The sequence below is a fragment of the Lepidochelys kempii genome, chromosome 12 (assembly GCF_965140285.1).
Source record: "Lepidochelys kempii isolate rLepKem1 chromosome 12, rLepKem1.hap1, whole genome shotgun sequence".
Classification (NCBI taxonomy): Eukaryota; Metazoa; Chordata; order Testudines; family Cheloniidae; genus Lepidochelys; species Lepidochelys kempii.
The window spans coordinates 17,401,738-17,426,243 of record NC_136391.1 but is presented as its reverse complement, the minus strand read 5'-3'; the positions used below and the strand labels follow the sequence as shown (position 1 = coordinate 17,426,243).

Below are 24,506 nucleotides of genomic sequence, written 5' to 3'. Positions count from 1 at the left end.
ACAGTTCCTCAGGATTTGTCACCTAAAAAAAGTGGCTCAGGTGTGGAAATCTCCCTCACGTCCTCTGCAGTGAAGACCGATGCAAAGAATTAATTTAGCTTCTCCGCAACAGCTTTGTCTTCCCTCAGTGCTCCTTTAGCACCTCGATTGTCTATTGGCCCCACTGCCTGTTTACTACAAGCAAAGGTAAACAAACTTCTATTCTGAAAATACTACAGTGAGTTATTATTTTCCAAAAACAGCATAATTCTTTAAAGATCCTTTTGCTATAAAAACATTTTAACAGACCCAATCTACATGTTTAATCCCCAGAATGAAGCACTGACAGTTATTTAGCCTACTGATATCACTGTTCAAGTACAGAAGCGATCAGTAAAGGTAAAATCATGAATTATTCCAAGTAACTTGCGTATACACCATACAGGTTTCAGGCATTAGCATATGTGCAGGCTGCAGGCCATAGGCACCTGTTTAAGGTGCTATGTGGTGTACGCATAAATGCTGATTTTTCATTATCTTCTACAAAGGAACTAAAATCTGCCCTCGTGGGATGAAATTCAAAGCATTTACCTTGTTGAAGAACTTAAACTCTCCCCTGAGAGAACAGGTATGGAAGCTCTCACTGAAAAGAGAGAGTTAAAGCAAGAAATTAGAGTAGAAGACGGCAATGTATTCCACTCCTGACAGATGAGGGGAAGAGCATGAAATATTTTAGGCTGTGTGCACAGCCATGTGAAAAAGGAATTAGTCCCACAGAAAAGAATAGATCTGTTTCAGAGAATTTAGAAGGAAATAAAGAACTGAGAAGTAGAAAGAAGACAGTGACCTATTCAGAGACTCAGCTGAACTCTCAAGAGACATCACGCTGAAGGAAGGGATATTTCCATTCCTTATTTTATTCCTCTGCAGAATTAGATGTATATCACAGCTGGAGGCAGGTCTAGTCACATATTCACTTGACCCAGTGGGAGCAATATCCAGTTGTACTAAAGAAGCAACTTAAACAAAACAAATTTTCATTGAGATCGAACCTGGGATGCGGACACAATCTGCGAATCACTGACAGGATGCACTATGAACAGCTCTTTCTGAGCCCATTCTGTCTGCACTGTCAGGACTTGAGGTCTTCTTGCACTTACTGAACTGCTCGCTCAGTGCACTCTAAAAGCATCTTCAACTCTGTTATTGCCCACTGCATCAAGAATCATTTGGGGGTACTTTAATTAGCAGACTAATATAAGGTGGAGTCTATGGCTGGAATTTTTCAGTAAAGAGCAGGGCACCCAGCTCCCTTAGTAAATACTTTTGAAAATCTCATCCCATTATCTTTCATTCAAAGTGTCAGAGTGGTGTGACTGGTATTCCTGTCACTGCTACTGGTCTGCTGAGAAGAGTTCCCATATTCACTTCTCATTCCATTTGTTCTTCACAGTGTAAGAAGTAACCTGGCCCAACCATGAACTAAAATTTCAACAAACAATTTTAAGACACCATAAACAGCAAACACAATAGATTTCATGAGCAGGCTTCTAAAGGCTTGCTTACATACTAAATTAGCCAAAAATCTTAAAAGTAAAGATGTAAGACAGCAGACAATCTGTGAAAACTAACTCTTTTCTCTCAAGAATATCACCTGTACATGCTACAAGAATTTTTGCATCACATAAGAAAACTACTTTCATTAAGGGAAGGAAACAATCCAATTCCAGATTTCACAAGTTAAATACTGCTGTGCAATATCCTCTGGTGATTAAACAGCTGCTAATAATTATTTGAGTATCAATGTGGCCAGTATGGCACCTGAGCCATAAAGATACTGTTTCTATTTCCTTTTTGAATTTTTGTAAGGAAGTATCTTTCTTACACATAGGTTTTTCCAGGTCTCTCTCTCTCTCTCTCACACACACACACACACATACACACACACACAGAGTGAGGAAAGCCGCTGCCGCTGCCCCCGGAAAGCAGGGCTCATATCCATCTCTCAAGGTCATATAGCAAGACAACTAACCTCTCTGAAGCAGTGACTCAAATTTTACGCAGGGCGATGCAAAGTTTTGAGGGTCTTTCACTAAATCTTTCATTCCAATCTCCTCCTTCTCATATTTGGTGCCTGGTCACATGTTCACCAAACACCACAAATAAAGTAGACACCTCTGCCAAGAGGCTATATAAAGAAAACAAGCCTCTTGCAAACCTACCATCCATTCTAATTAACTCATTCCTGGGGTGTGGTAAAGTGAACTACCTAGAATTCCCTTCTCCTGGATACTGAAAATATCTTTTTCCATGAAAGTCTCCCCAGTTTCTGCAGATCTGCGAACTCAAGAAATACTCAAACTTATGCACAAACCCTGACTTCTGAATGAATCGTTCATATAGCTCAACTTTCTGCTGAAAACTTCAAGGTAGGCTTGCAGTATGAACCCTGATACCCTGCCATACATAACTAAGAAGTCTACAAATCTGTGTGATGCCTATTTTCTCCCTGTGCAGTGCTACGCTTTGTTTATAGCACAGGTCATTCTCAAAAGATATTTTTTTTTACTATTAATTTTATAACATTTGAATTTCAGATAATTTTTAATCCTATTAAATGCTTTGTATAGTTACTCTAGTGGTCTACATTGTGTGTAATAAGAGATGCTAAAGTTCAGCAGTACTTACTCTGGGAACAGGGGATGTCTGGGTACCCTTCCTTTGGCCGCTAGTCTCAGGTGTCAGGTCTCGGTGATCTAACTGAATGTGGTTCTCTAGGTCTTCAGCACTTTCAAATTTGACACTACACTCTGGGCACCTCAGACTGCCACACGGTCTCTCATTCACTTCCTGGGGGGTCAAGCCTGAAGACTGTCCGTTGGTACCCCTGGTCATGCATCCAGCACACAGGCCATATGGCAGGCCGTTAACATCCAGTTTCACCAAGTCCTGCTTGTTCCGGAACTCTTTCAAGCACAAAGCACACTTGTAGAGTTTCTGCAAAGCCTGACCATTGGGAGAAGAGGCTGCAGAGTTTCCTGCCAATTTCTGCATATGGAACGTTCCATGAATTTTCAGCTCAAGGGTAGAGGTGACTGTCTGCATACAGACAACACAGCGAAACCCAGTGAGGGAATTTCTGAGATCCGGATGCATCTGGCAGTGCTCAATAAATTCTTCCTCACTCTGCAGTGGCATTTTGCAGATCCTGCACGTTCCCGTATCCAAACTCTTGCTATGAGTGACTTTGTGCTCTGTCAGGGTCAGAAGGGACGGGAAGCGCTCCCCACAAATGGGGCACATGTAGTGCTTAGCTGGACCTCGGTGGGTCTGCATATGCTCTCTGAGGCCATTTTCTGAGAAAAAGGTCCTTGAGCAGATGTTACACTTGTGGCTACCTTTGATGAATTCTGCTTTCTTCCTAGAACAATCATCCTCCCCAGGTCTAATGTTATGATCTCTTAAACGATGGTTTTGCAAAAGGACTTCCATGGTATAGGCAGCCCCACAAATATCACAACCATACATCGGCTCAGAAGCATCTACATCATCCTCACTAGCCTCATGACTGTTTGAAGTATCCGGATTCTTCATCAACATGTTCTGGAGATCTGCAGCTTCCGTCTTTTTATTAGTTGGGGTCATGCCATTAGCTGTACCATTCTCAGCCCCAGCATCAAAGACACAATGTTTCTCCCGCAAATGTTTTTCAAGCAAGATGATAGCATGGAAAGCTTTGCTGCAGAACTTACAGTTGTATTTTTTACTGTGGGTTGTGATGTGGCACTGCAGTTCTACTTCAGTGCTGAAGGTCTCTCCACAGAAGATGCATTTATGTGACTTTGTTGGATTGCCCAAATGGCTATGCTTTACATGGATCTGAAGGTCCACCTCCTTTCTAAAATCCCAATTACAGGCTGTACAACGATACATCTTCTTTTCATTGCTATGCTTGACTGCCAGATGTACTTGGATAGATACCTTGGAATCAAAAACCTCTTGGCAAAGGGTGCAGTGATACAACACAAAAGTATGCATGTCCAGCAAATGCTTCTGCAAATCATCCACTGAAGAAAACTGTTTGTCACAGCTCTCACATACATAATGGGTAGAAGTTGTCATGTAGTGTACTGTGAGGTGCTGCAGGAGAGATTCCTGAGAATCAAAATCTTCTTTACACTGAGGGCAAGACTGTTTCCTTAAAAGCAACTCCAAATGTAACTTTAAATGAGTTTGAAAACTTTCAAAATTAGAGAACTTTAGATCACACTGATTACATGGGTATTCACCATTAGAAACTGAGTTTAAGCTGGCAGAAAGCCGCTGCCTTTTAGGGGAAGAGACTTCAACATCAGAAGAAACTGGACTCTGCTCTGCTTTTGACTTCTTATTGTGTGCCAGAGGAATGTTCTTGTGGTTTTCTTTAATGTGCTTTGTAAGCTTCAGGATGGAGCCAAAAATGGGGGAGTTTGTGCAATAAGGGCAAGAATAAACTTCCATAAAAGACTGTGTTGGCTGAACAACAGGGGAATCCAATTTTGAGTTTCCTACATTGCAGTGAGTTTGCTGAATATGCTCAGTCAAGGATGCTTCCGTCAGAAAGCCCATGGAGCACTGGTTACAGAAGAAGGCATTGTTACCATCTTGAGGGGTAGCACTTGGTCCACAGTGAGTGATGCGGATGTGCTCCTGTAGGCTATTGATATCCGCAAACATCTCAGGGCAATAGTTACAGTGAAAGGCAGAAATGTTGTTAAACTGCATCATGGGATATGCATGGTTTTTGTGCACCTTTCTGACATGTTCGTTCAAGTTGTACAGCGTAGGCATGGAATCAAGGCAGATCTGGCATGTGTGGCTTTGTTGAGGTTTGTCTGCATGAATGGTCTTCAAATGGATCTCCAGGACAGCAAGGCTGTTGAAGTCACGCTTGGAGCAGTAAGGACAGCTATAGGTGACTTTAGACCAGTTCTGGCCTTCCTCTCTTTCCACTGATCTGATCTTCTTTTGTCCTCTCAACGGTTTTAAAGTGGAGTCCGGAGTGGAGCCTCGTTCTACCGATGCACTTGAATCAGGTGTTGCACTGCTCATAGACGCCACACTCCCCAAGACTGGGTCAGGGCTGACACTGTGGTTGCTGGAATCAGGTTGTCTGTGGCTATCCAAGTGGCAATAGACTTCCTCCACTGAAGAAAACTGCTCAGGGCACATAGGGCACTTGTGTTTTTTGTTGGCATGGGCTTGATGAATGTGGGAAAGCAGTGAGTTTTCATCTGCAAATACTTCAGGACAATGAATACACTGCAAATCTGCCTTCTCAGAAAGCTGTGGGTGGCGTGTCATTACGTGCTTCTCCAAATCTTCTGTCTGACTGAATGTCTCTTCACAGTAATCACACATAAAATCATCCTTCTTCACCTCTTTCTCAGTCTTTGCCATATGTTCCTTGTTCTTTTTATGAGCTTGCATGTGACTCTGCAATGAGCTGGTGGAGGAAAAGCCACGCTTACAGACAGTACACTTGAATGGCTTGCTCGAACTGTGGGTTTTCAGGTGAATTTTGAGGTGGTCGCTGCGAGAGAATGCTGCCTCACATTCATGGCAATGGTACTTTTTATCCCCCGTGTGAAGCTTTATGTGGCGATCCCTACTTCTCTTATGTTTAAAAAGCCGGCTACAGTAGGTACATTTGAAAGGTAGTTTGTCACTGTGGATCTGCTCGTGCCTTTTAAGGTAGCTCAGGCGAATGAAGGACTTATCACAAAACTGACAGGGATATGGCAGGCCAGTCCCCCCTTCCTCCTCCCCGATGCCGAGATCACACCCATCTCCTATCATCTGAGTGGGTGATGCAACATCTTTGCTGGAGGGAGATGAAGCCACCCAGGAGAGTTGTGGGTCGTCATCACCATCTGTAATGGGAAAGCAGAAAGGAGATTAAAAACAATTCCCAGTGCATCTGTGAAATAAGGACAAAGCCTCTCAACAACACTGTGGGCTTCTGCTACTACAGTAAAAAAAATCAGTTGCTGAACAAAAAAAAAAAGACATAAATGTCTCTTGAATTTTAAAGGATGCTTGAGAAAGAGGAAGAGAAGCACACATTGTTATGTAAGTTATGAACATTCAAACATTTAGCATTGATATAAGGCCTTTTTCTTTAGCAGGCTTAACTACTCACTGAACTGTAAAAGAACAAACAATAAGTAAAGAAAATAAAATGCATTGTGAAGCAAAGCAATACAAACATGTCTAAGAGCTACAGTATTAAGTGGTCACCTGTGATTTGGTGGGATTTTTTTTAAATGATGCATCAGAATTATTTTAAATAATGTCTCCTTTTAACAAAATCTTTTCAGTTCTTTCTTGAAATTGAAACAGATTTAAAAAGCTGCACAAAAGCGGTAACATGTAGAAAAAGCAAACAGAATTCAACATCCATGTGAAATAGAAGCAACAGATTTGAGAATACTCAGTTGAATCTGTCAAGAAATTTTGATTGTTACCATATTCATTGGCTTAGAAAGGCAATGTTGTCCAATTGCAAAAAAAAAAGACTTGCAATAAAAAGACTAATAATAATCTTTGGAGATTTGAGCGTGTGTCATCACCAGAAAACCAACTTCAGGAACAAAAAAACAGCACAGCCAAGCCTGTAATGACAGAGTGCTCCCACTTCCATGGCTCAAAGATGAGGGTTTAGAAAATAGTTCATAAATCAGTATTTTCCAAAAGAAACACAATGAATAGAAGAATGGTTATTTTAAGAAAATACATAAAAAGTTAGCATATTTCATAATTTGAATTGTTCATCAGATAGAGAACAAAATGAGTGCAAATGTAATCCTTCCACAGAGAATGCTGAAGATGTCAAGTTAAGTGAAGATGCCACTAGTCTGATATAAAACTGAACCCTGAATGAAGAACAGTGTAAAACTTGTGAGAGTAGAGGAGCGGTAGGGTAAAGCACTGCAACGCAAAAAGGAACCATTTCTCCAAACACAAACATTTACCCTCTAAAACATTTAATGATTCAACTTCAACTATTATTATAACCGAACAAAAAAAACAAAAAAAGCCCACCTCCAACTGCGTAGGCTGCCACCCATACACTTGTCTGCCAACTAAACAGCTTCACCAAATTAAAGCACATGTAAAGTAGAATAGCTCTCAAAGAAAAACTAAGTTAATGAGGATATCATCAATACAAGAACCTATGCCCTATATCATAGTATACTTGGTCAAATGTCTGCCTTTACATCCCAGGAAGAGAGGCATTTGCATTACTTTAGAACACTCCACCAAGAATGTATAAAAATAATCATACACAAGACAACTTATCTAGCAAAAATGTGCTGCATTTTTTCTAGCACGGCGCTGTGTGGGAGGATGGCCTTCTCTCCTTACGCAGCACGACCACAGCGTCCTCATCTTGACTCATCCAAACCTGCTACTCCAGAATGACTGATGGCAGGCAAACAGTATTTTATTCTCATTACAGAAATGTACTATAATTCTCAACAAGCAACCTAAACTTATAGAACGTTCAGTGTTCCTGTGTTAGACAGGAATGTAAGAGCCTGGCGGAGCCTGAACATTACAAAGTTTCATCCACTGATTTTTACAGAGACTTGTTTTTAATTCTTTCTATTCTCATCCTGTAACCAACACCTAATATCTTTTTGTATGAGCAATCATATAATATGCTCCATATTTAAATCTACTCTGTTGTACATTACTGCATGCCATACTGAAGACTCAGGTTCGCTCCTCATTCTGCGCAGCCTCTCTCTCTCTCTCTCTCTCTCTCTCTGATGTCAGCCACATTCACAGGGGTTCTCTCTCTCCAAGCAAAGGAGGAGCAGCCTCCCTAGGGACTTGCATTAATGGGCCCTTCTGACTGGAAGGATTCAGCTGGCTGCCAGCTTCTTGGATTAGATTCAGTGGGGAGGTACCGGTAGATCACTGCTCACTAATTCCCAGCTCACGCCAGCTGGGCTCCTCAAGGGGAATGGAGACAAAAGCGAGAGAGGGGGATGCTAGGGCCCGAACTAGGGCAGCACATGGTGAATTTGCTATTCCTACAGTTTTTCTACTGGAAAAAAAACCCCACAATATTACTACTCTGTAAGTTAACTGGCTGTGGCCTAAACTGTAAGAAGTTGCCATTAAATAAAAATCATTGTAAAAATAGGCATGTAAAATGTCATACTTTATTATCACAGAGAAAGAGTAAATATTTTGCTGCATATTGGTACACAAGCATAAATGATTTAAGAGTGAAATCAGGGGGAAAAAACAGATAGGCTTAAACCACTTTGATGAATAAATCAGCTTCAGTGTCCATAGCATCTTTTACAATCTGCAAATTCGATGTGCCAAATTCACTGCTAGCATAACCCAGTACAACTCCGTTAACTTCAATATGATTATATGTGCTGTGCCAGCAGTGAAGTTAGTCCATTATCTCAGCGATACAAATATGTTTAAGAAGTTCTCACACTTGTCTGAAACTGACTGATCTATCCCAAAACACAGCAGGTAGACATGGCAACAACTTTAGGAAAGATGCTAAGAATTGAAAAGCAGCGTTCCCTTCCTCCTGCTGCCCTCCCAGCATACTGGACTAATTTTTTTTTTTAAATCAAAGAAAGATGGTGTTACTTTCTGAATGACATGCATTCAATGGATTCAAGTGAAATAACATTTTTCATGTTTGTTTACATAAAATTGAAAGCAAGACTGTCTCATTTTGGCAGTTTGATTTAGACATTTTATTGATTTAAGTGTTAAACTTTTATTTTCCTTTTAATATATTTGTTTTTTCTGCCTTTTAGAATTTAAAAATAGCTGGACAACTATTGCTCCCACACAAAATCTACCTTGACTACCTTACAAACAAAACATTAAAGAATCCAAAAACTAAAACTGAAGAAATTAGAGGGAAAACTCATTATCATTTATCTCTTTATGGAATGAAAAACAATGCTGTTAATTTTAACTTGCCACTTTAAATTGAGAAAAGCCTTATAATAAGCCCAGAAGAATATGCTAAGGAATTTTGCTGGAGTATTTTACATTGGGAAGATACAGTTAAAACGTGGTGAGACATGCCTGGCAATAGTGATTTTTCCAAATAATTCTACATTAATGCAATCAAAGGAATGTAACAGAATGAGAAAAATCACTTTCAAAAAGGAGATTAAAGTCATTAAAAATGGCTAATCCTGCAAAGTGGGACTGTTCTAAAATAGGGAATCACATGGCTGGTGCAAGTCTTTTGTCATCTGCGCATAAGAGAATCAAAACGAGTATTAAAAGGAGAAGAAAATTCAATAAAAGTTTAATTAGAAAAAACAGAGCATTAAGTAGGCTTCAGAATGCAGGCAGACTGTGAGATATATGTGTAGGTCGTGATGCTTACGTGGCCAAACTTGATAATCAATCACAAAGTGATACAGTCATTTACCAACTTAATGTTCAGCATGTTTACAAAGCTACAAGCATTCATCATCATCACTGAAGAGATAATTTCAGCCTAGATGCATTCAATAAATGTATTTTTCCATCTAATAAGAGCAATTTGGCCAAACTGCTCTATAAATCACACTTTGTTTTCCGTTTATCATTCACATAACGCAAGCCAAGTTCAGAAATGTACTCATGCAGCTATGACAATCAACCCCAGAGCTATGAATTCATGATTGGTTTTCAAAAGGAAGATATAACTTGTCAGAAACGGAAAGACCTAGCTAGCACAGTCTCCTGATAGGGTTGATATATTTGTTAAGACAATTACTTTGCTAATAGAAATAAAATTGTGTACACATACATATAATTTCACGTCCCTGAAAGACACCGTCTTTCCACTTCCTCACACAAAGCTAGCCAGAAACTTTGTTACATTCTATCAAACTTTCAGCTGAGCCTTCACTTGTTGAAGAACTTCACTTGAAGAACCATCATTAGTGCACGAGGTAATAAGCTCTTCTTCGAGTACTGTCTCTATGGGTGCTTCACTGTAAGTGACTTTACAGCAGTATCCCCTGTGGAGGGCTGCGACTTCGGAGTGGAGCCTATTATTGATGATAATACTGTGGAGCCAAAGATGGCATGAGAAGCTAAGTCTCGAGTAATAGCGTAGTGTTCTGCAAAAGTATGAGCAGAAGCAAACATTGCTGCCCTGCAGATTTCTGAGATGGAAACATCTTTAACGAACGCGACCAAGAGGGAAACGGATCTCGTGGAATGCATGCAAATTCCTGAGGGATAACAATAGTTAATGCGGTCTGAGACCCATTTGGAGAGCCTTTCAGCTGATATTGCAGAGCCCTGAGATCTGTCCGCAATTGAGAGGAAGAATTTAGAAGATTTCCTAAAGCCCTTTGTCCAGTCCAAATAAAATGTGAAGGCTCCCCTAACGTCAAGCATATGTAGTATCGCCTCCCTGTTATCACGGTGCAGTTTTGGGAAAGAAGTAGGGAGGTGGATGAGTTGGTTCATATGGAAGGATGAGGCCACCTTGGGGAAGAACTCTGGGTGCGGCCTCAGAGTGACTTTGTCTTTAAAGAAGACCGTGAAGACTGGGTGAGCCATCAGCACCGCTATTTCCCGTATTTGTCATGCTGACGTGAGGGCCACTAGAAATGCTGACGTCATTGAAAGGTGTAGAAGAGAGTAAGTAGCCATAGATTCAAAGTAAACCAGCCTGCTACTTGCTCCATCTTGCGGTTGAAAAGGAATTGAGGGTGGTTCGCCCTTACAGTGCTAAATAGCCTCAAGGCAGAGCATGAGGGAGAGTGCATGTGCAGGCCGAATGGACACTGCTACCTAAAATCACCAATCAGAGGCGCAGGCGTACAGATACATGTATAGTGGCGCACCCACAGGGCACTACTCAAAGAACTGCTGTGTTGCTCAGTAGATGGGACCTTAGAGCCTTCCTGCTTGTTTGATCCGATGGAAGAGGCTTGGCACCTCAGTGGGAAATTTGGAAGAAATCAGACAGGGTAGTGGTGTAATTCAGCAAGCACTATCTGTATGTTTCTACGCTCTGACGTCATTATCCTTAATAAAGCTGTGGCCTGTTACCTTTCGATTTACACCCTCCTTTAGGGCAAAATTCTCTTGTGTCCAGAGGGCTTATGTAGGTCTTGTGCTGGTTCTCTGCACAAGGGTGAATGCACCATTAGAGAGAGTAGCACAGGGATCACAACATGCTACAAAGAATGTGAGTTGGAAGCAGCAGATTCGATTTACTAGAACAGTCACCCACATGCGCAGAGCCAAGACTAGAGCCCTGGATCCTCCAGCTCCAAACACACAGACCGCCTTTAGCAGGCAGTAGTACAAGTCCCTTCACCACATTGTGGGTCAGCCACCAAAGGGTGACATCACATACAGATACATACACAGGAAATGTGTACACAGCAGCTGCGAGGGGCTTCCCGGGGCGGGCAGACAGATACGTGCTACCACTGCTTCAGCTAGCATGCTCAAAATAGTAGTGTGGTTAAAGTGGCACAGGCAACAGGTCAGGCTAGTCACACAAGAACATACTCAGGGGATCAGGCAAGGTGGTATTCAGATGGTTAGCCAAAGCCTCTGCTCTTCCACCATGGCCCCACTGCCCTTTTTAGCATGCTGCCTCAAGCAGAGCTAGCAAATGTGTGTCTACCCATACTGGGAAGCAATCTCCCTGCTGCTGTGTAGACATCCCCATACACACAACCAGCACATCAGTTCTGAGAGACAACAGCACCTGAGTTGGAAGAACAGCTGAAAGAACTTACTGACGTGATGAGCAAGTGTGATTACACTGTACTGTGCCTTTAAATAAGGAGAGAGGGAATTTCCCTGGATTGCAGTACATGCTGAGAGAGATGGAAGGAGGCTGAAAGAAGCTACAGTGGTGGCACCTAGGGAGGACTGCACAACAGGGAATGCTGGAGATGCAGCTTAAAAGAAGACTCCTTTTTGAGCCTTGGAGAGACATTTTGTATAGGGAACAATAGGCTGGGGTGGGTAGACCTGGGAGCTACTGTTGTTCACCAGAGCAACAAACGCAACAGGAATAAATTAGCCATTTCTCTTCCTGTATACAGATCTGATTTATACTTAGCAGAGAAGCTATTGTCAAGGGGAAGGATTGTCTAATGGTTAAAGTTCAGCTCTGTGACTCACAAGATTCCTTGCTCTGCCACAGTCTCTCTGTGACATTGGGAACATCACCTAAGGTAAAAATGGCCAAAGCACCAAAGCAACTTAGGCTTTGTCTACACTACACAGCTTTTAGCAACATGGCTGTGTTGCAACAGCTGTGCCGCTAAAAGTTGTGCAGTGTAGCTGCTGTTTGTCGGCTCTCCTGCTGACAAAAAATTTCCACCCCCAACAAGTGGGGATAGCTTTGTCAGCAGGAGAGCACTCCTGCTGACATTGCGCTGTTCATTCACACTGGCACTTGTCGTGGCAAAACTTTTGCCTTTTGGGGGTAAGGGGGGGTTAACACGTCTGAAAGACAGATGTTTTGTCGTTCAATTGCCAGTGTAGACATTGCCTCAGAAACCTAAATCCCATTTTTAAAAGGAACTGGAGCACCTAGGAGCCCAAGTCTAATGGAAAGTAAATGAGGCTTAGGCTCCTAAGAGCTGAAGTTACTTTTGAAAATGAATTTTATGCTCCTTAACCACCTAGGCACTTAAAAAATGTTACCCATAAACTCTCTGTGTGCCTCAGTTCCCCATCTGTATAAAAGGAAGAGTACTCTCCTGGCTCACAGGGGTGTTATAAAACTTAATTCTCTAATGACTGTAAAGCAGAGTGAGGTTCTCAGATGTAAGGCCCAACAGAGGGGCAAATAGTATTAATAAGTATTATTGTCAGAGACACCTAACCAGGGAACACAGCAAGAAAATTATCATTGAATTTCAGAGGTGAAAGCAAATTTTTAACTGTAATAAATAAACAGGGATAAAAACTCACAATGGATTAAAATGTAGTATGTATTACACTTTCACACAGTATACGGTGTCTGGATACACTGCAGTGTTGGTGTGAATCAATGCAAATGAAGTTTACATACCAAATGTATGAGGTTTAAATGTTTCAGTTCACTTTGATACATTTTTACTTAAAAAAACCCCCAAAAAAACAAAAAAACTTTTATCTTGTTTGCTCTCATCTCCCAATACCACTCAAATGTAATAAGAACAAAGTAAATAATAAACAAGAACCTACAATATCCAAAACTCCATTGTTAAACTCCCCTGAGTGTATTTTTAACTGTGATAACGGAAGACAGTTAGAGCTGACACACATGATGATATACACCTATCCTTGAATGATATTAGCAATCCAACTAGCACCTATCACTGAAATATAATCATATAGTTGGCCTTGATAAGTTTTGACTAGTACATATTCAAAAGTAGCTCTACCAAACAATGGAAATTATTTCCACAATTTATATGTAATTATCTCTAATTATATCATGCCACAAAATAAGCATTAATACCACTATTTGGTTAAAGCAATCAAGCATTCATGAGCCAGGTAATGTAATATACATATATATGAAGCAAAGATCAACTATAATTCTTTACCCCCATGTTAACTGCTTTAATATAATGGCTTCTTATGCCATATATTTAGCCAATTAATAAAATATACACTAGAAACTAGAACTGCTTATATAACTTCACATAAAGAAATAACACCACACATATAGTTTCCAGGCTTAACAAGTTCTACAAACAAACCAAGTTTGAAGAAAATTATTTCAGTAGTTTTAAAATTATGACTATTTAAAGTTGAATGATCACTGTGAAAGACATGGCTATTTCCTTCCCTGGGAAAACTTAACTGTATTAAATGAAAAGTGTAATGTAATATTGTGTAATGTAATGTAATATTGTGGTCCAGGACTGAATGTAATCTTTCTAGAGGGGAGATGTGAGGTGAGGCCTGGGAGTTCAAAGAGCTATCTTGAAATTATCCAGACAAGAACAGACTTTTTAGGACAATATGTATAAAATACCTAGGTAGAGGTTAATGCAAATTCTCCACTGTGATGCTGACAGACCAGGTGCCAGCTCATACCAAAGCCCCAGATAAATTTATTTGTGTATTAGTAAGATCAAAGTAATTGTTAAATGTATAAGAATGTATTTGGTGTTTAAACTTCATGAAGATTAATGGGACGTTACTTGCATTGTTTTCACTTAGCTGTATCCTGTTATAATGCAATTGCAAACATTTATACTGTGTATACCCCTGTAACTAAATAACCCATCAAACGAGCCACCAAACAAGAAAGAAGCCTTGTGAAATGCAAATGAAGAACTTTACCAGAAAAGAACTAATTTCAAAGCAAGCGGTCATTGTGTGTGATGATCAGAGGTGAAAGACTCAAACTGCATTCCTCACTCTCTGTCATCAAACAAAAGCTCATGTGGGTAGTGACTCTGTCAGCTTGTTTTCTGTAAGAAGAAGCTTTAAGTATGGATTCAGGGAAAGATCCTGCATTTCTGGACTGTTTGGATTCTAACAGGGCAGAATAACTAAATGGGAAGACAGAGATCCCCAGAGTTATTCTGGGTAGACCTGAGAGACTTTGGGACACTGGCATATTACTACATCTCTGTTACTATTTGGAATGATAGACAGATCACCTGTACATATATTTTACCTGCTTTAACCTCTCAATGCCTCTCAGTTCCTTTTCTTAGCTAATACACCTTTAGTTAGTTTACTACAGAATTGGCTACCAGCGTTGTCTTTGGTGTAAGATGTAGAGTACCAAATGATCTGGGGTAAGTGACTGGTCGCAACCTTATGTGGTGTGATTTTTGCCTGCAATGACCTTTTATCACAAAGTCCAGTTTATCTGGGTGGCAAGATCATAGAATCATAGACTTTAAGGTCAGAAGGGACCATTATATGATCGTCTAGTCTGACCTCCCGCACAACGCAGGCCACGGAATCTCACCCACCAACTCCTGTAACAAACTCCTAACTTATGTCTGAGCTATTAAAGTCCTCAAATCGTGGTTTAGAGACTTCAAGGTGCAGAGAATCCTCCAGCAAGTGACCCGTGCCCCATGCTGCAGAGGAAGGCGAAAAACCCCCAGGGCCTCTGCCAATCTGCCCTGGGGGAAAATTCCTTCCCGACCCCAAATATGGCCATCAGCTAAACCCTGAGCATGTGGGCAAGACTCACCAGCCAGATCCCCAGGAAAGAATTCTCTGTAGTAACTCAGATCCCACCCCATCTAACATCCCATCACAGGCCATTGGGCATATCTACCACTAATAGTCGAAGATCAATTAATTACCAAAATTAGGCTATCCCATCATACCATCTCCTCTATAATCTTATCAAGCTTTGTTTTGAAGCCAGACATATCTTTTGCCCCCATTGCTTCCCTTGGAAGGCTGTTCCAGAACTTGACTTCTCTGATGGTTAGATATACTGGAGAGCCCAAAGGAACTGTCTGTGACTCCATGGTAAGACAAGTACAGTGATCCAGGAGTTCACATTTGTCACTGGCTTGGTGAAATTTAATTACAGAACACACCACTAGTTTGGGATGTCTACCCTGTTTTCTGACAATCTACCCTGGCGTGACACCCACTTCCAGTTATGCAAATACCTTTGGAAGCTAGCCATGAAATGAGGGTGATTGTCTACTGTCACGGTTCCTCCCCCACTCTGAACTCTAGGGTACAGATGTGGGGACCTGCATGAAAAACCTCCTAAGCTTATCTTTACCAGCTTAGGTCAAAACTTCCCCAAGGTACAAAATATTACACCTTGGACTGGCCGCTACCACCACCAAACTAATACTGGTTACTGGGGAAGAGCTGTTTGGACGCGTCCTTCCCCCCAAAATACTTCCCAAAACCTTGCACCCCACTTCCTGGACAAGGTTTGGTAAAAAGCCTCACCAATTTGCTTAGGTGACTACAGATCCAGACCCTTGGATCTTAAGAGCAATGAACAATCCACCCAACACTTGCACCCCCCCTTTCCTGGAAAATGTTGGATAAAAAGCCTCACCAATTTGCATAGGTGACCACAGACCCAAACCCTTGGATCTAAGAACAATGAAAAAGCATTCAGTTTTTTTACAAGAAGACTTTTAATAAAAAATAGAAGTAAATAGAAATAAAGAAATCCCCCCTGTAAAATCAGGATGGTAGATATCTTACAGGGTAATTAGATTCAAAAACATAGAGAACCCCTCTAGGCAAAACCTTAAGTTACAAAAAAGATACACAGACAGAAATAGTTATTCTATTCAGCACAATTCTTTTCTCAGCCATTTAAAGAAATCATAATCTAACACATACCTAGCTAGATTACTTACTAAAAGTTCTAAGACTCCATTCCTGTTCTGTCCCTGGCCAAGACGACTACAGACAGACACAGACCCTTTGTTTCTCTCCCTCCTCCCAGCTTTTGAAAGTATCTTGTCTCCTCATTGGTCATTTTGGTCAGGTGCCAGCGAGGTTACCTTTAGCTTCTTAACCCTTTACAGGTGAGAGGAGCTTTCCCCTGGCCAGGAGGGATTTCAAAGGGGTTTACCCTTCCCTTTATATTTATGACATCTACTATTATCTGCTCCTGAGGGTTGGTTATCCAACGCCTGAGCTGTATAAAGAAACAGGCTGATCTGACCAGCCTGGGTTCTGGTTCTGAATCTGAGACAGTTATGACCTTGTAACCCCGGGGGAAAATCCAGTTGTAAATTTGAAAGGTCTGACACTTATAGAAGCCAGAGGTTGGCATTGAGATGACCTCTGGTAAGCTTTTCAGCATGTGGGTAGGGTTTTTTTTTGTTATTTTTAATATGTTTTCTCTGTAATGCTTTCACACCTTAAGAATAAATGTGCTTTTTTATAAATTGCTGTGTGGAAACTTATAACTGCAAGCGATACAGTAGGCAAAAGCAAAGTGCAGACATTGGGTTTTTAGGCAGTGTGGGTTGCTAGAAATATTGCAGTGCTGGCAGGGAACAGTGCAGCCTTTAAAGATCCATTGGTCAGGAGGGAGAGAGAGACAGAACTCTGCCCAAGAAAGGTGGTAGTTGAGGAGTGGGGAGCCTACAGTGGGAGCCCTCGAGGGACCATGGAGGGAGAATACCAGTGCAGTTGCCCTGAACTGTGACAATCATAAGCTCGAGACAGCAGACAACTTAAATCACCACTTTTCCCCATTAAATTTTAAATGATCCCAGTTTAAAAGGGCCCAGACATAGAAAACGTCAGGTTTTATAAGGCCCATAGTTTGAGATGACCCTACTTTCTTACCCACTCTTGCTTTGCATCAATCTCAAAAAACTGAAAGAGTTCTAACTTGTCAATTTTAAAACAATCATACCTTTAAAATCACTCAGCTGGTTTTCTTCTAATTTGACTTGTTCTGTAGATCTTATTAATACTTCCAGGTCATGTCTGAAGACTGTATGTACTGAATAATTCTGAAAGTACTACTTCACTACTTCCATCATACATATCTATGGCCTAAAAAATGTAGTCACATCCAAATTATATGCTGATATGGTAATAAATGTTGTTGGGTTAAAGTACTAGCAAATAGTGATTTTTTTCAACATCGTGCTGCCATTCATTTTTAAGAGGATTCCAAAAGTAAAGAAATAAGGTATCTGGTTTTACCTTGAAGATACTGATAACATGACTTACAGAATATAGTCCTATTTTACCAGCTTTCCACCCCCTTAGACAAATTTATTTAGTACTGAAACTCAAAATGCAATTGAGCACAAGTCTCATTATATACATTTAAAAAATAAAACTTGAATTCACTAGAATGTTTGTTGTAGTTGAACTGTTTAACATGGCAACCTCAAAGCTGTGGTGAGAATAGCACGCTTAAACCTAGGTGAAAGCAGTCTAGATATCAAAGTTGTCTTAATGTCATTTCTCTGGATCTTGCCTTCTACTAGAATCATTAATGGATATGGATAAAGATGACATTTAAATCTTGATAGATGATACAGATAAGATAACTTTTTTTTTCAAACATAAAACTTTTCCTAAGACAACTATCTGTATTTTTAAATTCTATCACCCTTTAATAAATGACATAGTCAGGGTGGAGAAGAAAGTTTTATGTTAAATCCAGGAATAAACTAAATGCTTTCAGGGTTGAATCACTGTTTTTCTTTACTCCCTTTGGAAAAGCAGCAGATACTATATTCTGCTGTGCATCATGGACTTGGGACTGAAAACAGCTGCACTCTAATTACATGTAAAGTGTACCAAAACATTCCTTTTATCACAGACTGTAAATCTGTTAGCATCTGTCTCTCCTTTGTTTCTTCCACAAGATACAAGCTTGTTTCTACATTTTTCTCACCTGTAGCAGTGATTAAAATTCATTATAAATGAAAGGAGTGAACACTAAAACAAGTTCCTCTGTGTACAGTTCTAAACTCAAATTAGAAACAGCTGTTTGCTAATTCATGCAGTGATGTTTTGTCGTGCTCTGTGAATCAATAACTCACCCTATTTCTACAGACATTTTAGGATTATACATATATTTTACTCAGCAATTTACTTTTCAAACATGCTCAAATGCAACTTCAGCCTCTGTCTCAAGAGATGAGAAGCCAGTTCTGTCAATATTATCAATGCATTAATAGACAAGTCTTGATAGTGTGCTACTCATGCTTTACCTGTTACCTAGAAGCTCCTGTGCCACTCTTGCCTACTTTGCTACCAACACAGTACCTCACAAAGATGAGCTATTTTAGGATTGACATGAAAGATTAAAACTGTAAAACAGGTTTCAGATGCACAGACCACTAAAGCAATAATTATACTGAAAGAAAATGCTAAAATTAAGACTCTTATAAAAATAATTCTTTGGTTAGAATTATTATTATTTGAATAAAGTTTCTTAACCAGTCTATAAAATTTTACCCATATCAACTTGAATTACTGTCAGAGAATCGCATTCTGTGCTTCTTAAAAATTTGATGTCACTATTAATCATAGTTTCAACAATTTACTTACAAGGAAAAGTCATACAGCTAAGAGCTGAATCAGCCTTGTTTTGGCATTTAAACAGGAATTATCCAGCTAAAAATCTGATTGTTCAGAAAAGACTTTCATTCACAACATTTTCAAGAGCCTCCATAATAAATTTGCACAGACTGCTCTCATCACAGTAGAATGTGACCTACCAGGTCAGTGCTGGGACCACTGACCCCAGCACTGTGCCCTTTGCATGGCTTGAGGATTTGGCCCCCCATTGTTAGAAGACTATCATCTTTCACAAATGCTAATAAAACACATAAACAAGGTAATTTTCTCATCAATAGCTAAAGAAAATATGAATCACCTCCTAAAATCAGGGGGATTAATTAATAAAAACCTATACTACAAGAGCTATTACTGTTAAGTACAGAAAATGTGTTTCTTCTTTTTAAGCAAAAATGAGGGATTGCAAATCAGAGCTCTCCCTGTGTCAGTGACAGTCCTGTTGTGGTCTTGAGAAGAATCCCATTCCTTCATTCAAGAAAGAGACTTTTTTTTAATCCCTTTACACCTCTCCCTCTTTTGATGCTTAAGAACCTAGCATTCCTCCTCCTGTAAGGACAAGTGAACTGCTTCCAATAAAGCAGACACCAGCGCCATTCCTTGCCACTCTATAGAGAGCATGGGGAGTCAAAGCCACTCGTACACTAATGACTTTTAAGGATGTGGCTAATCAAAATAACCTCTTTGGATAAAATGCATGAAACTGATTTACTACTATTAAATATCGTGTGTTTTTATGCTTTAATTGGACAATCCTAAATATGGCAGCCACCTTTTGGGGGATCATTTTTTGGCTTTTCAGCATGAGCATTACGCACGCAGACCCCGATTGTTAAACGTATTTAGGCATTGCTGCACTTAATGTCACTGCACCCCAACTGATTTAGGAGCCTAAATCTCATTTTCATAAGGGGTTTAGGCACTTATGAGCCCACTGTGATTTTGACTCCTAAGTGCCTAAATCCCACACAAAAATGAGATTTTGGCTCCTAAATCAGTTAGGGTGTAGTGATGCTAAGTGCAGTAATGCCTAAATACCTTTAAAAATCTGGGCCATACTGCCCAGCACCCATTCCTTAAGTCCTTCTCAGCAGTCCAGAGTCATGCCAGCAGATCGAGGGACGTGATCGTTCCCATCTATTTGACATTGGAGGGCCTCATCTGGAGTACTGTGTCCAGTTTTGAGCCCCACACTACAACAAGGATGTGGAAAAATTGGAAAGAGTCCAGCACAAGGCAACAAAAACGATGAGGGGACTGGAACACTTGACTTATGAGGAGAGGCAGAGGGAACTGGGATTGTTTAGTCTGCGGAAGAGAAGAATGAGGGGGGATTTGATAGCTGCTTTCAACTACCTGAAAGGGGGTTCCAAAGAGGATGGATCAGTGGTAGCTGATGACAGAACAAGGAGTAATGGTCTCAAGTTGCAGTGGGGGAGGTTTAGGTTGGATATTTAGGAAAAACTTTTTCACGAGGGGGGTGGTGAAGCACTGGAATGTGTTACCTAGGGAGGTGGTGGAATCTCCTTCCTTAGAGGTTTTTAAGGTCAGGCTTGACAAAGCCCTGGCTGGGATGATTTAGTTGGGGATTTGTCCTGCTTTGAGCAGGGGGTTGGACTAGATGATCTCCTGAGGTCCCTTCCAACCCCGATATTCTATGATTCTATGAAATAATATCTGTAATGCAGACTAGTTAGTGACTGGGAACATGTTAAATACAGAGACTATAAATGAAAAAAATTAGACTTTCCCCCCATGAACTGAATACTATATATTGGTATGATTTGATATGATGCTTTATTCTGCTCACTTTCATGTTTCTGAATTGTATTTTATAAGTGATAATTATCTTCAAGTCATCAATTAAAAGTAATTTAACTCATTCACAAAATCACTTAAGGGTCATATCCTGTGTGGGGTGTAGTTCTTGAAAGTCAATGGGAGACAAGATACTTAGCACCTCTTTTGAGAGAAGTTTGCCATCTTGCAGGAATGAGTCTTAAAGATGATCAATATGTCAGTGACAGTGTAGATAACAGTTTAGATAAAGTAGTATTCTTTAAACTTGGGACAGTTGGTTAATTGGGACCAGAAGGAATCCACCAAAGCATCCTAGTTAAGCAGCTCCTACTGCAACTGGTAAGAGGGCTGTATTTCAGTGTGTATGTGGATTTAGTTCTCATGGAGAGTGTTAGATTGACAGCAGTGGAAACTGAACTCCATAGAAAAGGCAAAAATTCACTCTCCCTGCTGTGATTCAACTCTGATCCAAAGAGCTAGCTACAGGGGAGAAAATAATTCAGCCATTATTCCTATTCAAATTTTGGCCCCTTGCCTCAGGTCACCAAAAAAGGGAGCCAAATACTAAATGGACTAGGCCTTGGACTGAGACTATTTACCCATTACACATAAGCCACCGAAAAGCTATCTGAGGATAACTAAATTCAGTCTTTATCAACCTGCGTTGAATTCAGATGAGTTACTCAGAGGCAAAAGGTTCTCCATAACCCTCCATTCCCCTGAACTAACCAGTCCACAGATCCTATCTTTTATTTAAATATGAAAAAAAAATTATTTTGAAAAGTTAAGACATTTACTCCTAAATATACTGATCTCCTGATAGGAATGCAGGGAACCTCTTTGCAAAAACAGCTGAAAATGCAACTTTAAAACAGCCTCTAAATTACACAAATACGCTGATAAGTACTTTGCTAATCCAACCTGAGTTTTGCCCAGAAGATATCTCAAGGTGGTGGCTTGGAAAAATCAAATACAAAACACACATACATATGTTTTGCTAAATTATCTTAGGAAGTAGAACAGGCACCTTTGTCACTCAATAAGATTCCTTCACTCTTTACATATGTTCCAAATCTACTACTCAGTAGAGAAAAATTTTGATTTTCATGTTTCAGCCCAGAGAAAAATCGCTGCACCAGGCTTTATTGCCAAGCTTTCAAGCCCAAAGGATTTAAAGATGGTCATTATATTGTTAGAGAAAGTTGTGGGGAAAATAAAAGCAGCTTGTTAAGTCAGAAAGAGTAGGCTGTTCCAAGCTCTCATTTTGATCTAGTGGGAAAACTGTGATGCACTTAAAAATGTAAAAGATTGATCTTCATGATCAATAGATTTAATACTACAAAACATCTGTTAAAATTAGTCAGAAGTAAACAATCACTAAAGTCAACAATATCCAGATTTTATACCTCCTTCAAAGACTTTAAAAAAGAAACCACTAAAGTACAAGTGACAGAGACCTGTTACATGTAAACATATGCATTATTGGCCTGATTTTCTAATGTGCTGTGCACCCCCAAATCCCACTGAAGTTCACAGGAGCTGCAGCTGCTCAGCACCTTTGAAAATCAAGCCACATAAATATTAAATATCTACAAAGCCACAAACAGATATTTTCATAAATACATCCTCATCCATCACACTCCCCTCATGCATTCACAAATTAGATTTCACACAAATAAATAATGAAAATGTATATGAAGTAACACATGCAAATATCTTGACTCTGCAACAACATACAAAAGTATTTGCTAGATTCTGGTCAGCCGAGAGATATTCCAAATCTTTGCCTGCCTCTTTTGTGAAGCGTTATTGCACCACAGTGACACCAGCTGGTATCTCTGGAGTTAATGAGCCTGGCCACTCCATCTGACCCAAGTCTGCAGACAGAGAGTCTTTGCTCCAGCTAAGCAGACCTCCTGCTCCCTAAGGATGTCACGCATTATGGCAAAATACAATTAGCTCAGTCTCTGGTCCTGCTATATTAAACATTTATTTATTTATTTTAAAATAATATTTTTATTTTTAATTAAAAAAAAGAAACCCCGTATAATGTGAGCAAATGTAAGACCACAAGGTTGACTTTTAAACAATTTGTAAGTATAATTTAGTTAATACTAACCTGGAATCTATACCAGTGTTTCTAACTAGCCTGAGGGGAAGGCATTAAAACAAAAGTAAAAAAAAAAAGAAGAAGAAGAAGAAAGATCTCTGCTTTTCAATAGCAAAGAGAAATAACGGACAGGTTTAAAAAGAAACTAAGTGGGATTTTGTGTTCTGATAGATAAGAGCAAATACAATGGCTTACTTAGGATAGTTCTTTGTTGATGCTGTATGGAAGCATTACTCCTTTTTTACCAAAAGTATCAGTCACTTTTAATGAGAAATGAGTTTTTAAAAACAAAACAAAAAAATCTTTGCTACCTGTTAATCTTTCTTCTCAAATCAGTGTTCATCTACAACAGATGTGCTGCATCAGAGGCCTTTCAAGTTAACTAACAACGACCCAGTGTCTGTGATCTGAAGACTTGCACTGCATTGCATAACAAACACTCCACTGAAGGCAGCTCTCTTCTTACAACAGATCTCTGGCTCTTTGACAGAAGGAGCCAATGATAAATTGTGGGACTCTTCTGTCAAGTTTTCAAAAGAGGAGCTCAACTGACAACTAAGTACTTTCTTCATATGACATCACATCCTCATTAGATTCCTACTGAAGCATATGCAAAGAGGAGCTCCTGGCTGAGTGAAGCATATGCATAGCGCCTACTGGCCCAGCTAAAGGAGATCTCATTTTGGCTCACCAAGTAGAGGAGCTGTTTACAGACCATGAAGATCCCTGGTTCAAGTCCTGTATGTGGTAATTTGTGTGTTGCATACTACAGTGACTCCAGACAGTACCTGGGGGATCATGTTAATGGGTTATATCTGCTCTACAAGCAGCAGACATCCTCTTTTGGAATCCAGACATTTAAAGCTAAATTCTGCCCTTGGCTAGAACGAGTGTGAGGGCAGACCTACTTAAGTCAACTGGGCAGAACGAGTGTGAGGGCAGATTTTGGCCCATGGGTAAATCCTGGCCCCATGGCCACAAAAGCTCACCTGAAATCAGAAGGGATATGATTCTTCTGCACAAAGGGAAGAGGGCAGGGTTTGGGGAGGCAGAGCACACACATGCCTTTCAGACTGTGAAGGACATGGCGTAGGTGGGCCGACAGCTACGTGCTGCGGTGGAGATCTTCCTATCCTCCCTCTGTGACAGGGGAGGTTCAAAATAACTGCCCATGAAGCCTATTCTACAGCTGGGTCTAGAATATACTTCATGAAGCTGTACCACAGTCACCTGTGTGGCTTTTAACAATACCTAGTCTGGTTACTTGAGACGAACCCTTCGCGTATAATTAGAGTCAATGGTGGCTGACAGTTCCAGACCCACTAGCTTCATCCCCGAGTCATCAAAACCCTAAGCTATCATGAGTGGTCATAAAGGCTGCTGACAGACTCATTATGACAAAAATGGCTGGCTGATCCCCATCTAAACTCACTGGTGACCCTAACAAGCATGGTCTAAACTCCTAAATAAACAAATAAAATAAAAAAGCCAGATCCAACCCAGGATGTCAGTGTCCAATTCAAAGCTGGAACTGTACACCCATCATCATTCT

The 24,506-nt window shown here is 40.3% G+C and overlaps 1 protein-coding gene across 13 annotated transcripts in view; it reads right to left on the bottom strand.

Annotated features, from left to right (window-relative positions):
* ZNF423 (zinc finger protein 423) overlaps positions 1 to 24,506 on the bottom strand; it is a 334,537-nt gene that overhangs the window by 118,807 nt on the left and 191,224 nt on the right. For all 13 annotated transcript variants that reach the window (XM_073307700.1, XM_073307696.1, XM_073307686.1 and 10 more), the window contains one exon: positions 2,668 to 5,891. In XM_073307700.1, coding sequence (XP_073163801.1) covers positions 2,668 to 5,891 — 3,224 coding nt within the window. The remainder of the gene's footprint in view (positions 1 to 2,667; positions 5,892 to 24,506) is intronic.